The sequence below is a fragment of the Trematomus bernacchii genome, unplaced genomic scaffold (genome assembly GCF_902827165.1).
Source record: "Trematomus bernacchii unplaced genomic scaffold, fTreBer1.1, whole genome shotgun sequence".
Lineage (NCBI taxonomy): Eukaryota > Metazoa > Chordata > Actinopteri > Perciformes > Nototheniidae > Trematomus > Trematomus bernacchii.
Genome location: NW_022987469.1, coordinates 2814691 through 2828984, shown reverse-complemented (window position 1 = coordinate 2828984; position 14294 = coordinate 2814691). Strand labels below are relative to the sequence as shown.

The 14294-nt window shown below is 39.7% G+C and overlaps 2 protein-coding genes across 2 annotated transcripts; one reads left to right on the top strand and one right to left on the bottom strand.

Moving 5' to 3' along the window:
* Nucleotides 1-2745: 2745 nt before the first annotated feature.
* kiss1 (KiSS-1 metastasis suppressor) lies at nt 2746-3769 on the top strand. Its single transcript, XM_034144527.1, has 2 exons — nt 2746-2833; nt 3402-3769. The coding sequence occupies exons 1-2, from the start codon at nt 2746-2748 to the stop codon at nt 3635-3637; spliced, it is 324 nt and encodes a 107-aa protein (XP_034000418.1). The 3' UTR covers nt 3638-3769.
* A 4149-nt stretch (nt 3770-7918) lies between these two features.
* Nucleotides 7919-11123, bottom strand: golt1a (golgi transport 1A). Its single transcript, XM_034143697.1, has 5 exons — nt 11036-11123; nt 10010-10101; nt 8831-9009; nt 8432-8495; nt 7919-8306 (listed from the first exon to the last, which is right to left on the bottom strand). The coding sequence occupies exons 1-5, from the start codon at nt 11058-11060 to the stop codon at nt 8277-8279; spliced, it is 390 nt and encodes a 129-aa protein (XP_033999588.1). The 5' UTR covers nt 11061-11123; the 3' UTR covers nt 7919-8276.
* Between the last annotated feature and the right edge of the window lie 3171 nt (nt 11124-14294).

Here is a 14294-nt window from a genome sequence, read left to right as displayed (position 1 = left end):
GATGAACCCTTGGTCTGAGACGTAACATTATTTTGATTACTGCAACAACTCTTTGATAATGAATCCAACAATAATTAAATAAGCCACAATGGTACACACACACACACACACACACACACACACACACACATTCCTAACATCAACATAGAAGTAAGCAGAAGACACTGATGAATTATTGATCAACAAATAGCATGCTTTTCATCTCTGTGGGGTGTGTTGTTGCTGAGGTCAGAATGACGCGCTCTGCAGCCACAGGTCCCGCTGCCCTCGCTCGGCGAGGACTTCCTGCCTCTGTTTCAGGAAAGGGACATGGCATGGACATGTTTCAGTGCATAAATACACAAGATCCATTTACTTCCTCACTAGTTGATTGTGACAAATAAAGGTCTGATATTTCTTGAAACTGTCATCCACATAATGTCGATAATAACAGTTATTTGTTTTAAACATTAAAATAAATCTTTGTGGTTACAAATGTTTTTCCTGGCAAAGATCTGACATTTAATAAAGCTAGTTTAAGTTTGTTAAATACACTATCAGTCAGCTTTTTTGTGACAAGCTGTGGCTGACATGGAATCACTGCTAAATTTGATAAACTCACACAAACGTTTGAGCACTTCCTGTTTCTAAGCTGATTCACCGCTCTTAATCTATTGCCTATCAACACAGATACTGGCAGGGGGGAGATGGTGCGCGTCTCTGCTTCGATGATTCTGGTGGGCGTCGTTGAGGGACGGGGGTCAAGGACATGCTGCTAACCCTTTGTATCGCCTTCATATTTTCAGTGAACTCCAGGAAGGAATTGGTGGCAACCCTGTGTATTTCCTTCATGTGGTCATCGAACTCCAGGAGGGGGGGCGAGTGTGAAAGGGTGAGCGGAGAGAAGAGAGAGCTGGGGGGTGAAGGAAGAGTATCCTCAAAGGTGTTGGTAGGGGGGGTGAGGGGCGTTGGACACTCCTCCATTTGTGTCAAAGGTCTCCCAGAATCAAGACATTCCTCAGGCGGGTGCAGTGATACTTCTTCAAGGTTGTCTGTGCGATGTGTTGTGTCTTTCTCCTGTTTTGATTCCTCTTGCCGCTTGTCCTTGGCAGAGGGAACAGATTGATGACGCAGGCAGTTGAATATGTTAGAGATAAACAAGTTCACTCCTGCCTTGTTCAGGCAAACTCCATCTGCCTTAAAAATATGTCTGCGGTCCCAGAAAAAGTTAAAATTGTCAATAAAATGGACAGAATGGTCAGTACAACACGTGTTCAGTGCAAACAATCTGCTTTACATTAATTTCTCATCTTCAATCACCTTTCTTCATTCTCATAGTTTTCCAAAAAAGTTTTTCTGTACATCCTTTCCATTCATATATCATACTTGATGTCTGCAAACCTTTTTTACACATATTGGTGCACATTGTAGCATAAACCACAAATATCAACAAAAGAGGCAAAGTCAAAACAAGGTTCATTTAAATTATTTATTTAGGTGCAAAACGCTCTAAGGTCTCATTCAAACCTAATAGTCTTCTCTGGTGCGCACCAGACGACAGTTTGTTACATTGTTTCATTTTTCAGAAGGTTCGGTTTGTGTTCACACGGGCAAAACTCAAACGGACTATAAACTTTAAACACAAGTCATGTGCACATTTACTACGCCACTGAACATACTTACATTTAAATGTGTACTACCTGGATTCAGCCATTTTCCGCGCAAAGCATTGTGGGGCTTTTAAGACCGCGGAGGATACACATGTGCATCCTCGAAATTTCCCGCAACGAAGGACTCAGTCCTCGGTAGAATTCCAAGGATCCTGGACATTGGAACAGTCCTTCGGCGGGATTCGATGACGTAGCATCCTTGAAATAGTGTCTCTGAAGGATCCTTCCTCGACATTGAGAAACACCCAGGGACAAACAAACTTACTTGATCAGTCCAGCACAACGCCACGTGTTCAGATCTCTAGTCAATTTAGTTTTAACATTAAAATAGGCAGTCTTTCTCAGGAGGTTAACTTACCATCAGACACACACCTAATATATACTACGTAAGCTATTGAAGATTTTGAATTAACAGGCTCTGTCTTACCGTATTATTGGGCCCAGCGTGTGTGTCTGCTGGTTCGTAAAAACTCCTTCGAAGCTGCAGTTCCTCTCCTGGTATCTTGGTATCACGTCGGGGTTTCACTAATTTGTAGATAATGTTCTTTGTTCCAAGTCCAGGAGTAAGGTAAAAAGGAGACGAATGGAGTCTCAGAAAGTTCAAAAGAGTATTTAATAAAGTAGCGTTGTATTGGATCAAACAGGCAAGTATCATAGCGGAGAGGGTGAAGAGAGAACGATTTTCTACGTGCATTCGAGTATATCTGATTCCATCCTCTTCTTCTCATTGGCTGCTTCGACGAGGGGCGGGTCTTCCTCCCGGCTTCGTTCCTCTGTGATTAGTATTGCATCAAATAAGAGGATTTAGACGTTGTGTGTTTATTGTATAACTCCACAAGCCTTTACTCCTCATATTGTCATTCATGACATTCTGTTTACTTCTTTCTAACGGCTGAAAACAAAGATGACGTGCATCCGGAAGTGACGTAATGTAAACATCCGGGTTTACCTTCAAAATAAAGCTTTTCAAAATAAAATGGTGCATTTATTTAATATTCACGTAACATATTGATTTTATTTTCTTACAGATTTAACACATTTGATCATTTCTGTCTGCTTGCAGAGGAACTTCAGCAGCTGAAACAAAGTGACTGTCATGATGCCTCGACTCATTGTTATGCTGATGATGGCCTCTTTGTCAACAGAGGTCTACACCACCATCAGCTTGGAATCCCCCAGTGAAGGTATAGTCAAAAGCTTTAAAAATGTGTTGTTTGAACACAGCGGATATAAAGTGTTTATAGGTTGTGGCATAGGTTTTATCCCTGAAGGATTAAATACAATTTGGGCTCCAGACAGAGGAATATTGTATATCTCAAAAATAATAAGCTTAATACAAAGACACAGAGGGATAGCCCGGTGACCTAGCCACTAAATGTAAAAAATAAATCGAATAATAAAGCAATTTCTTTTCAACATAAAAGGTCTGTATTTTTAACCAAAATGATAATCAATACATCAAACAAACAAATCACATCACAGACTCATTACCAAAGAAAAAGCTTAAAAAGCCCAAAAATGCAAAAACCAAATAAGACTATTTAATTAACAAAACATCAATGAATTACTGGAATCAAAGAGGAATCATTCAATCCTGGGGAGTGAATGTGAATGAGTGTGTGGGGTGTGAGAAGCTTGTTTTGTCCTTTGTCACTGAATAATTAATCCTGTTGTATTATCTCTCAGTAATGGTTTAATAGTTTCACAATCAAAGGATGGAAGTCAGAGATCTTTGTCTTGTTCGTGTTTCAGATCAGGCAATACTCAAAGCCCTGAGAGATTTAAGCCACGCATCAATACTATCATCAGCAAAGACTTCTGGAAATATACCTTTTGGTAAAGTTCATTCAGCTGATGGACGTTTCCACGGGACAGGATGGTGGATCTCCAAGGTGCTCCTCCCTCAGATTACAGGGAAACGTCAAGACATGTCCTCTTACAACTTCAACTCGTTTGGTCTACGTTACGGAAAAAGACAGGAAAACTGATAGCTGTTGTTATTCTCTGTAAGATCTGATACTTTAACTTATTCATAAGTATTACATTTGTGTATTTAGATTGGGGAAATCAAATAACAATGTAAAGGTTAAAGGCTCAATGAAAACTCTTAAATATTATTAAGGGTATTTTTTTGTGTGCCTTTCATTTATTCTTTATTTTAGACGGACCAGTACACAAAGATTCTCTCTCTTTTTGTCCTGATTCATCTTTATAAAAATCTGTCTGAAAATGAGTTGATCAGATTTTGGTCACTTTGTGATGTCACAATGTTTTTTTGGGTTGTGCAACAATTAGTCAATAACCAACCAAGGTAACCACCTTATCACCTGAATCTCCTCCTAGAGCACCATTCTGTTTTGCTTTTTTAACCAATCATCTCTCAGAGGGGCGTGGCCAGCAGCAGCTCATTAGCATTTACAGCTAAGACCCCATTTACACGAAGACGTTACGGGTTGTATCCGCATAGTTTCTCTTGCATATAGCCCTTTCGTTTACACGAGGCCGTAACAAAACGATAGAAACGGACCCCTCAAACGATAACGGGTCCCAAGGTGGATAGATCTGCAAACGGAACGCTCTGGGGGGTCAAACGGCTCCGTCTGTACGCCTCTATACGATCATTTTCTGATAACGATGAAATAGCCCTGCCTCCCTCTCCCCACGTCTCCCTCTCCCCACCTCTCCTGCTCAGAGATCAGCTGCTGGGCTGTCAGAAGAGGGGGAGGAAAAGAGAGGCTCCGTTTATTATTCTTATATTATTATATAGAGTCGTTATCAATTTGTTTTAAAGCTCAATAAATAACGAAGAAGACCTCTGACCGGCACTTTTCTAATTTTTTCGGAAGATTTAAACTTTAACGGACATGTTGACCGGCGGAAACATTTTTTAACGGATACTCTGCCGCATGGTTCCCTTGTCCCTTGGAAGAGGCGGAGAGGTGGGTGTTTTTCATCTGCTGGTGGACTACCGGGGAGATTTACAGCAGGAGCACACGCCGTCCACCGCGGAGAATAAACCGAAGGGCAACCATGCTCCAGGGTCTTCTTCCCTGCTTTTGGTGTATTTTGTGGCGGCAGCAGCGCCATTTACAGGCCCGGCATATGTACTACAGCGTTTCCAGCGGGTCGAGCGGTCTCGTGTGAACGGACACGTTAATTGAGCCGAATGTGTGTGAACGGAAGACTTTTTTGAAAACGCATACGGTGCGTAAACGCAAACGTTCCCGTGTAAATGGGGTCTAAGACACAGGGCTGAGGGGTTTATGGGATGCTACAATGATCTGTTTGGTGTTTCAGCCAAACACTTCAGAGACATGTTCTGTATATATCTGAGACCTAGTATATTGTGGAAAAAGAGAATAATAGGGGACGTGGTGGAAATGTTGTTTGATTATTGGAGTATTGGTCTGTAATAATATTTAAATAGCAGGTCACCATAATTTTACCAAATGTTATAATCCTATTTCAGTTGCTCTCATGTGTCTCTTCATTATTACACTTTGTATTGGGGCCCTTGCTACCCTCTTTTATACAATTTGGTCTAATATTACCCCGGAAATATCACATTTGTTATAACTTCCCTTGTTGTGGGATTCGGCGCTCTCACCGGCCTGGGTTCCGTTCCCGGAGGGGAACTACTCTCCGGGCGGCAGTAGCTAAGTCTGTAGGGACTTTGCTCGGGAGCCAAACGGTTCCAGCCTCGAAAGGACCAAAATATGAGTGTGGACTGCTGGCTGGAGAGGTGCCAGTTCACCTCCTTCTCTGCCGTACAATGCCCTTGAGCAAGGCACCGGACCCCCAACTGCTACAGGCGCCGGACAGACTGCCACCTCTCCACTGTCGCATGTTGTCCTGTTTCTGCATGTCTGCATGTGTATATCAACTATGTGTGTATTGTAAAAATAACACCAGAATGGAACCCAGAATTTCCCCCTGAATTTAATTAATAAAGTATGTATTCTTCTTCTTATCTACTTGATATTACTCAACAACAATGACATAATTATTCTCAAACTGTAGCCCACTATTACATGTCTTGACTCAACTGTAATGTAAAGTGCTGCACATTCTCATCATGAGTTTAGATAAGTTACACTGAACACAGGTGTAACTTATGTGTCAATCTCTTTCCTTTGTGTATATAATGTGTTCTTCTGTGATTATAGCACAACCAGTAACTGATATTTTTAATCTCTCCCTGTCCACTCACACACTGCCAGCTGTGTGGAAGCAAGCTCTGGTATCGCCCTTCTTGAAAGCTGGTGATCCCACTGAGTTGAATAACTATCGTCCTATCTCAAATCTTTCTGTGTTATCAAAGATTCTTGAGTCCCGAGTTTCTACTCAGCTAAAACTTTTTTTAAATTCACACAACATCCTTAACCCTATGCAATCTGGATTCAGATCAAAGCACAGTACTGTGACTGCCAGTCTGAAAGTCTTAGACGATATTAAGGCTGCTTTGGATAAGAAATCAGTTTGTGTTGCATTGTTTATTGACTTAGCCAAAGCATTTGATCACCACATTATGTCTAATGTTATGTCGGTGTCTCGTTTCGGTCACAATGCCATTTGCTGGTTTCAGAGTTATCTAACCGACCGTACTCAATGTGTCAGGTTGGGTAGTACTGTCTCTGATCCTGTCACCTTGGAGAAGGGAGTTCCACAGGGCTCTATTTTGGGGCCCTTGCTTTTATTATATGTAAACAATATTTGTAATCAGATGCAATTTTCTACCTATCATATGTATGCTGATGACACTATTGTATACTCATGTGCTCCTTCTCTGGATATGGCCGTTTCCAATTTAAAATCAGATTGTATCACGCTGCAGCATGCACTTCTTGATTCGAAACTGCTATTGAACAGTAAGAAAACCAAAGCAATGCTTTTTGCTCCCAAGTCAGCGTCCTCTTGCCTCTCCATTGACACCCTTGATGGCGTCTCTGTTGAGTTTGTTGATACCTACAAATATCTGGGCTTTTGGTTGGACAGTAATCTGAACTTTAAACACCATATTGAAGTTTTAACAGAAATTGAAATTCACTCTTGGCTTCCTTTACAGACTCAAACGTTGTTTTTCAACTTCTTCCCATAAAAGGTTGGTCTCTGGCTTATTCCTGTCCCAGCTGGACTACGGTGATACCATTTATAGATTTGCCTGTCCCACAGTTTTGGCCAAACTTGACCCACTCTACCATGCTGCACTGCGTTATATATCAAATGCACCCTATAGGACTCATCATTGCACACTGTATAGCCTAACTGGATGGTCCTCACTTAGTATGCGTAGGATGCAGCATTGGTTTTTATTCATGTATAAAGCCATTTTAGGTAAGCTTCCACTGTACATATGTGCCAGATTTGCTCTAGTTTATGACTCTTACAACCTCAGATCCAGTGCCTGGATACGGTTCCAGGTACTGGAAAAAGGAGTCTTTTTTATTATGGTCCTTGGTCTTGGAATGACCTTTAATCACTCAAACTGACGGCACTTGTCACTATAGCCTGTTTTAAATTGAAGTTGTCTGAGGTCCTTACCACCAGCTGCTCTTGCAGTAATAAGTAGTGTACCTTTCTTACTGTCCTAATGTGCACAATGTAGTGACTGCTTTTTCGTCTTTTGTTTTCTTAGTTATGTTCTCTGTATTTTATATGTTTGTGTTATGTGTTATGTGTAACGTTGCTGCCTTCTTGGACAGGTCAGCATTGAAAATGAGATTTTATCTCAATGCTTTTTTATCTGGTTAAATAAAGGTTAAATACAAATAAAAATAAATACCTGTTAAGGTGTAAGGAAGTTTATAATAATGCTTACACATGAATGTTTGACATATTAATTACAATTTTATAAAATTACCCAAAATAAATGAGAGCTGCAATACATAGGTGTTTCAATTTTCTTTTTTAAATAAATACACATTTTGCATATAACCAATCATTTTAGCCGGCCCGGCTAAAATAACGGATGGCCTACCTGCCTGTCAGCCTTCCATCTGTGCACAAACTTATCTCGTGCCCTCATTGGTCATGTGCGCGTTCGTGTGTGTTGCAGGAGGGGCTCTATAAGGAAGTGGCAGATTTTCTCCGGTTGTGTATTTTCAAATTCTAGCGATCTCGAGCCGATTTCTCAAACTTACCTACCACACCTTTAAATATATAAAAGTATTAATTTTAGAAACATTCTTTAAAAGTAAAACCTAATTTAACTATATTGCCTTAGTTATTCATTTAGATTGACCTTATTAATATACAATAAATTCAGTATGTATTTCCTCGTTTATTTATTTCAGTACATGTGTTATAGGCGTATTTATTTATGTGTTATTGACGCTATTTTGACTGGTTATCTATACATGTATAATGATCCCTGTGTGATATTCTGGTATTGTACAGTAAGTCGGACAATATGGGAATATTTATTTGTCTCAATGAAACAAACAACAACACAATATAAACAATCTTAAATAAAATGATAAATGATGGAGATGGAAAACATCCTGTACAACAGCATGATTTCAAATAATACGTTTGTGTAGTTTCCAAGCAGCTGTTACTCTGCCCTCAGTCTGTGCTGTAATGTCTAAAGACTTCTGGCTTTCCTCCTGCTGCATCATGTTCTTCTGATCACACCATGGAGGGGCTGCTGGAGAAATACTGACACAAACATGAGAGTTCATTAAGACTGTTAAAATCCTGTAGTGATATTCCTGAGGTATTTCAAACAAAAAACATGTAAAAGCCTTTTTGGTTGAATCTACTAGGCAAATAGCAAAACGTACTGCACTGAGGAAGGGGATGTTCACAGCTGACAGCAGGAATCCCAGTGCCATGGGGAAGAAGGACCTACAGAGGAAAACAAAAGAGTGTGAAGAGAAAAAAAACGATCTCTGTGTTCACCTCTTGCCAAAGTGCATCATTCAAAATTTCCAAGAAAAACAAACGTAATACAGAAATCAATCCATTAAACTGAGATAGACTAAGCATAAACAGCACACACCAAAATATTTGCATTGATTTCAAATACACACATTTTGTTGTTTATTACAATGTTATTATTACATTAGTATTACAAAAATTTCCCAAATTGGGATCAATAAAGTTCTATCCTATCTTATCTTAATATTATTATTATGTTAGGGGAAAAACAATTATTGGGCTCCCTTGTTTTTCTGTCTTACCTAAATAAAAGCACAAAGCCATAACTCTCCACCAGCATTCCAATGATTGCCCAACGGCACAGCACCAGAGTCACGCCTCCAAGGAAGAAGAAAGAACCCCGAAACTTCTGTCTTTGGAAGAAGAAGTGGGCTGTCCTCCTGAAGCCGATGATGAGAGCCAAACCAGTCAGAAAAAGAATCTACAGGGAGTCATTCAACCAAAACAAGGGAAATATTTAACACATTATAATCAATGTTATATATTGCTATTTGTGTTCTTTCTATAGATGGATCCACACAGTCCTGTTTCAAGATTTGGTCCCTGGTTTATTTTACAAAAAAAAAACCTGGTCTATTTCACCGAAAATATACCAGGGTGTATTTTACAGAAAGTAGAACAGGGGCAGGTTGCCAGTGGAATAGCCTCAGGTCCAAGCTCCGGGGCTTCTGAGTCCGGCAGGTCCTGCCCGATGGCCGGGGGTTTGAGGGCATGATGGGCGAACACAAGAAACTGAACACCGTACCATCCCATCTAGTGCTAAGGAGTGCATCCCAGTCACATGCCATAGCTTCATCGGTATTTTAAATTAAATTCTTTGATGATGGCTTGTGGTCAGAACGTTGGAAGACCTAAGATAAAGGTCGGGAGTTTATTTAATTGATTTCCTCCATTTTTCTCCATTTACTGTGAGGTTTCTTTGGTTTTGTCCGTCCACTTAGATGCACATTGGTCATGAGTCTTTCTAATGTTTAGCCTGACACTTTCTGTTTGATTTTTGTGAACCAAATCAATTTTGGAAAGTATTTAATCAATCATCTTTTTAAGAAGAGTTTTGAGGGAACTTTAGAACAGTAGTTAAATAGAATATATGTTATACTTATACTCCTCTAAATTTCAAAGGGAAATACTGTATTACACTTTTAATTTCAGTACATTTAGTTGAATGTTTATTTACAGATTAAAGCTGCACTAATACATTTTTAAGATGAATGAATGATTCAAAGTGTGATAAACTAGGTCAACTATTGTCTGAATGTTAATATGAGTCAGTGTTGGTGTGAGGTGTGATATGTATACTGGTGTGTGTGTGTGTGTGTGTGTGTGTGTGTGTGTGTGTGTGTGTGTGTGTGTGTGTGTGTGTGTGTGTGTGTGTGTGTGTGTGTGTGTGTGTGTGTGTGACACACACAAATATTACTCACATTCCCAAAGGCCAGCAAGACTGAGTCAAAATACAGCAGCACACCAAAAAGCAGGAAGAATAAACCGAATCCCATCACACCAATGCCAATCTCTGGAAGACACACACACACACGGGGACGAAAACAGAACACAAACATAATCAAATTAAACAAAATCTTGAGATGCAAACAAAGACATCCAAAATAACCCCTCAAATATGTTCTGTAATGATTATTATACTGCGCTCTAGGACGTGATGCGTTGCACGTAAAAAGGTATGAAGACAAACATTACATGTTTGGGGGAAATATGGAGCTAGTGTGCACACACAGCTGATTGAAAGCTGGAACCCCCAGCACAAAATAAATTGAAATATTTTGTTGTGAAAACTTTGAACCTATTGTTTTAGTACAGCAATGCGTAAATACAAATTAAATGCATTTTTTTATTTCTTAAAGAGTGATCCCTTTTCGTATTTAGCCTTTCTTTAGACTTTTAAGCAATCCAAATTTAAGCAATTGAGAAAACATTAAGATCTCATCATGCATTACATCACACAATTGTGTTATGGCAGAGGGTCATCAGCATGAATGGTCACATTCATCATTAATGAATACATACAGTAGGAGGTCTGTCATTAGCTGATTCAGCGTTTTAGGGAGGGTGTAGGTAGAAACATGTTTGTTGTCCTTACTTTACAACACAACGGTTACATACTGAACAGCAGCTCAAGTCAGGTTTATCCTCTTTAAACAATGCTCCTCGCTCACTATTTAAACCATTTGTTCAACACATTGGGCCAAAGATTAGGACCGATATTAGATCACTGCTGAATAGTTTTAAACATACCAGCACTGCTCCTTCATTTAACACACTTCTGAGTGATTATGTGACACTCATAGATAAGAGGAACTGATCAAACTGAACATTTTCACAACGCTTTAAAAAGCCCATTTTTGTATTCTGAAATCAGACCACTTCTCTGTGCCATGACTCACGGGATCACAGCTCCACCCTAACACTTTACAAGAAATGGAAACACTTACTCTGTAACTCTGTGATGGCCAACATGGTTAACACTTATGTCCCCCGTCCTTGTGTAACCAGCTTAGTCTCTCTGTGCCTTTCAGAAACAAATGAATCCCTTCCTTTGCTCAGAAGTGACCTTTGTGCACTGATGTGTAAGTTGAACATTAACCATAGCAGGCACACGTCATGATCCCGGAGATTCTCAGGTGAAGGGTCAATTTCCTGAGTGATATCATGACCTTTTTTGAACATTTAATGGATTAATGCTTTATTTTGTGTTTTGAAAACATCAGACTGTTTTAGAAAGTTCAACTGCAAGGTTTACATATTTTAGTTAATTATTCTCCATACCATTCACCATCCATTCATCCAGGTCCGGAGCCCGAGTGAAGAGAAAGCTAACATGTATTAGTTCATACAAAAATAAGAAAATAAGCTTATTATCTCCATCCTCTCTTCTTCAGGAGTCATTTCAGTTGTGGTGTTTTCACACGAAGGCCAAAGGAAGCCAGGCTGCCCCTGTGTTTTTAGGCCTCAGTTGTAATTTTAATAAAAAGCTTTGTCTAGTTTTAGTAGTTCTTCTGTGCTGTGTGATGCTGCCGTGTCTCCCTTATTTTCATTGAGTATTGTGTTCAGAGTGAGACAGCGCCCTTCTAAATGTCATGGTAACTGTGTGGTGAAACACAGTATGTTCCTCACTCCAGACTGATGTCAGGTAGATCAATTTTTTTATATTAAAAAAAGTCTCAAGTCCTCATTTCTTTCTTTTTTTCCGTCTTTCTTTCAACATAATTGAGAACCTTCATAATGCCACAACCATACAGGCTTGCAATAGTAAAAAAAAAGATGCCCCATCCCCATAAATAAATAGCCTGAGATGATGCAGAATATTTCAAGGGTCGTGGTCGAGGTCGTGCACCCACCAAACATTGCACCTGTAGAAAATGCTTGTTTCACTTTCTGTATGGTATTACAAATGATTAGACAAGCTCCTAAACAACTGAAACATTTAATGTTCGTAGTAATTTGTTTGGTCTGTGCTATATTTAAAATGAATGATAGCACTTATCAAATGGAACTGTGGCCGGATAGTTCCTGTGTCACAACTTATTTTTATTGTACGGTATGGTGAAAACTTTTGCCAGCATTTTAACATAAAATATTAACTTAAAGTGGACCTATCATGCTATATTTGAATAATATATTGTAGGGCCATACCTATATAAAACATGTCTGTGAAGTTTTTTTTTCAAAATACCAAACAGATCATGCATTTTAGCCATGCCTCATTTTGCTCTATTTTGCTCTCCGCCAGCCTGTCTTTGCATGAGCTGCAGCTGAGCACGCCCCCCCTGCAAAGGAGGGGGGCGAGGCACGAGCGTCATGTTACCATGCTGTTACCATGCTGTTACCATGCTGTTACCATGCTGTTACCATGCCACGGCAACCTCTCATTCCCCTGATAGGTGGAGAGTTGGCCATATAGGCGGAGCTCCTCCGTCCTGACGTCAGAGAAATGTTCAAATCTGGATCAGTCTGTATCAGATCCGTTGCAGCCCCCTTTTTAGAGATTTTGGGTATGGAGCAAAAGAGAGAGTGTTGTGTTTTCTGACACTTGGTGAGTTCCCTGGAACACCGGGGACACATATTCATGTATAAAAGACGTACAAAAGTGCATTTTGCATGATAGGTCCCCTTTAAGTATTCATGATAGATGTTTACACTTTTCTTTTTTAATACATTAATTAATTCTGTATTACAATGTGTACATTGTAATAGGCGATATGTGCTATCTTTAATAAATAACTGACTGTTGATTTGTTCCTCTAAGTCAGGGGTTTTCAAAGTGTGGGAAGGTGAGCCTCCCCTCAGAGAACATAAGAACAGCCGCGCCCCCCCTCCCAATTATTTAGTGGGAATGCTGATACAGCATTCCCACTATATGTTATTCTACGGACAAAATTATTATTATTCCGCCGGAATTTTGCACCTCTTCTCCTTCTGCATTCAACATCGCAGAAACTCCGTTCAAACATCAAAACGTTCAGCTCGGTCGGGAATCGATGGCTATCATTTGGATTATTCATAACTTTCATAATTCCAGAGATACATCCCATAATTCATCACATTTTTAACCATTGAAGTCAATGGAGAAAATCTTCAGACTTGAACAATCTTCATGCGACTTCAACTGCTAACTGTTCATTCATACTTTCACTCAGAAACCTCATTCCAACTTTAAAATGTTACACATCTTTCTGACATTATTCGTGTAACACAACTTTTAAATCTGATTCTTACTTTTAGAGATATTAAACATTGTTCAGACCTTGGTAAAGAGGCTTTCTTCAAATTTTAACATTAACTAGAGTGTGTGATGTCACAGCTAGAGGGTAGGAAATTTGAAATTTGCCTTCATATATTTTTTTTAAACTGCCATAATTCCCAAACCCTACATTCCTGAGACATAATCTTTCATGACAAACGTAGGAAAACATCTCGTAGCTTGAAAAATGACAAATAATTACGCCAAAAATAATTAAACAAAATGCCTCTTGAGGGCATGAAGTGACAAAAACGTTCAACATGTCTCAACCCATTGTAATTTCAGGCTGATATTTCCTCACAGCAGCAGCCGCACACCTTTAGAATAAACTGCCAAAAAGGCCACATTATTAACCCGAAAGTACACAAAAATTACACTTCAGATACTCAACTTCCTTGACATGCTTCACGTTTTGAAATTTCACAGATATCTGTTATGGTTCTTCCACAAAACGTTCACATGTAAGAGGTTTATCTCTCATTCAGAACAATGCAAACCTTTGATCTCTACAGAGCTCGTTAGCTCAACTATAAACACCTGTGTAATGGAACACGATGATGTCATCACTCCAACTGACAGCAGTCAGTTCTAACTGTTCATTTCATTCAAAAAATATATTTACACACGTAAGGTCATCATCTTAACAGTTTGTTATGCTCATCGAGTCATCCGTGAGCAGAGCATCAAGTTGGCATGCCTATAACAGCTGAATGCGGCGATTACCATCTTGTTCAGCAAAACGCCTCACAAACTGATTAAGATCTAAAGCTTTAGTGCGTTTTGATTCAATGCTGAGTACAGCCAAACTTGACAGTCTCTTCTCTGCCATTGTAGACCGCAAATACCTCATTCCTTCCGTCTACTTGGGTCCGAATGCTTCTCGTTTTGCGCCGTCCCGTTCAAATGAACTCGCCGCCAATCACATTTCCACGCTCGCGCCAGGGCCGGGG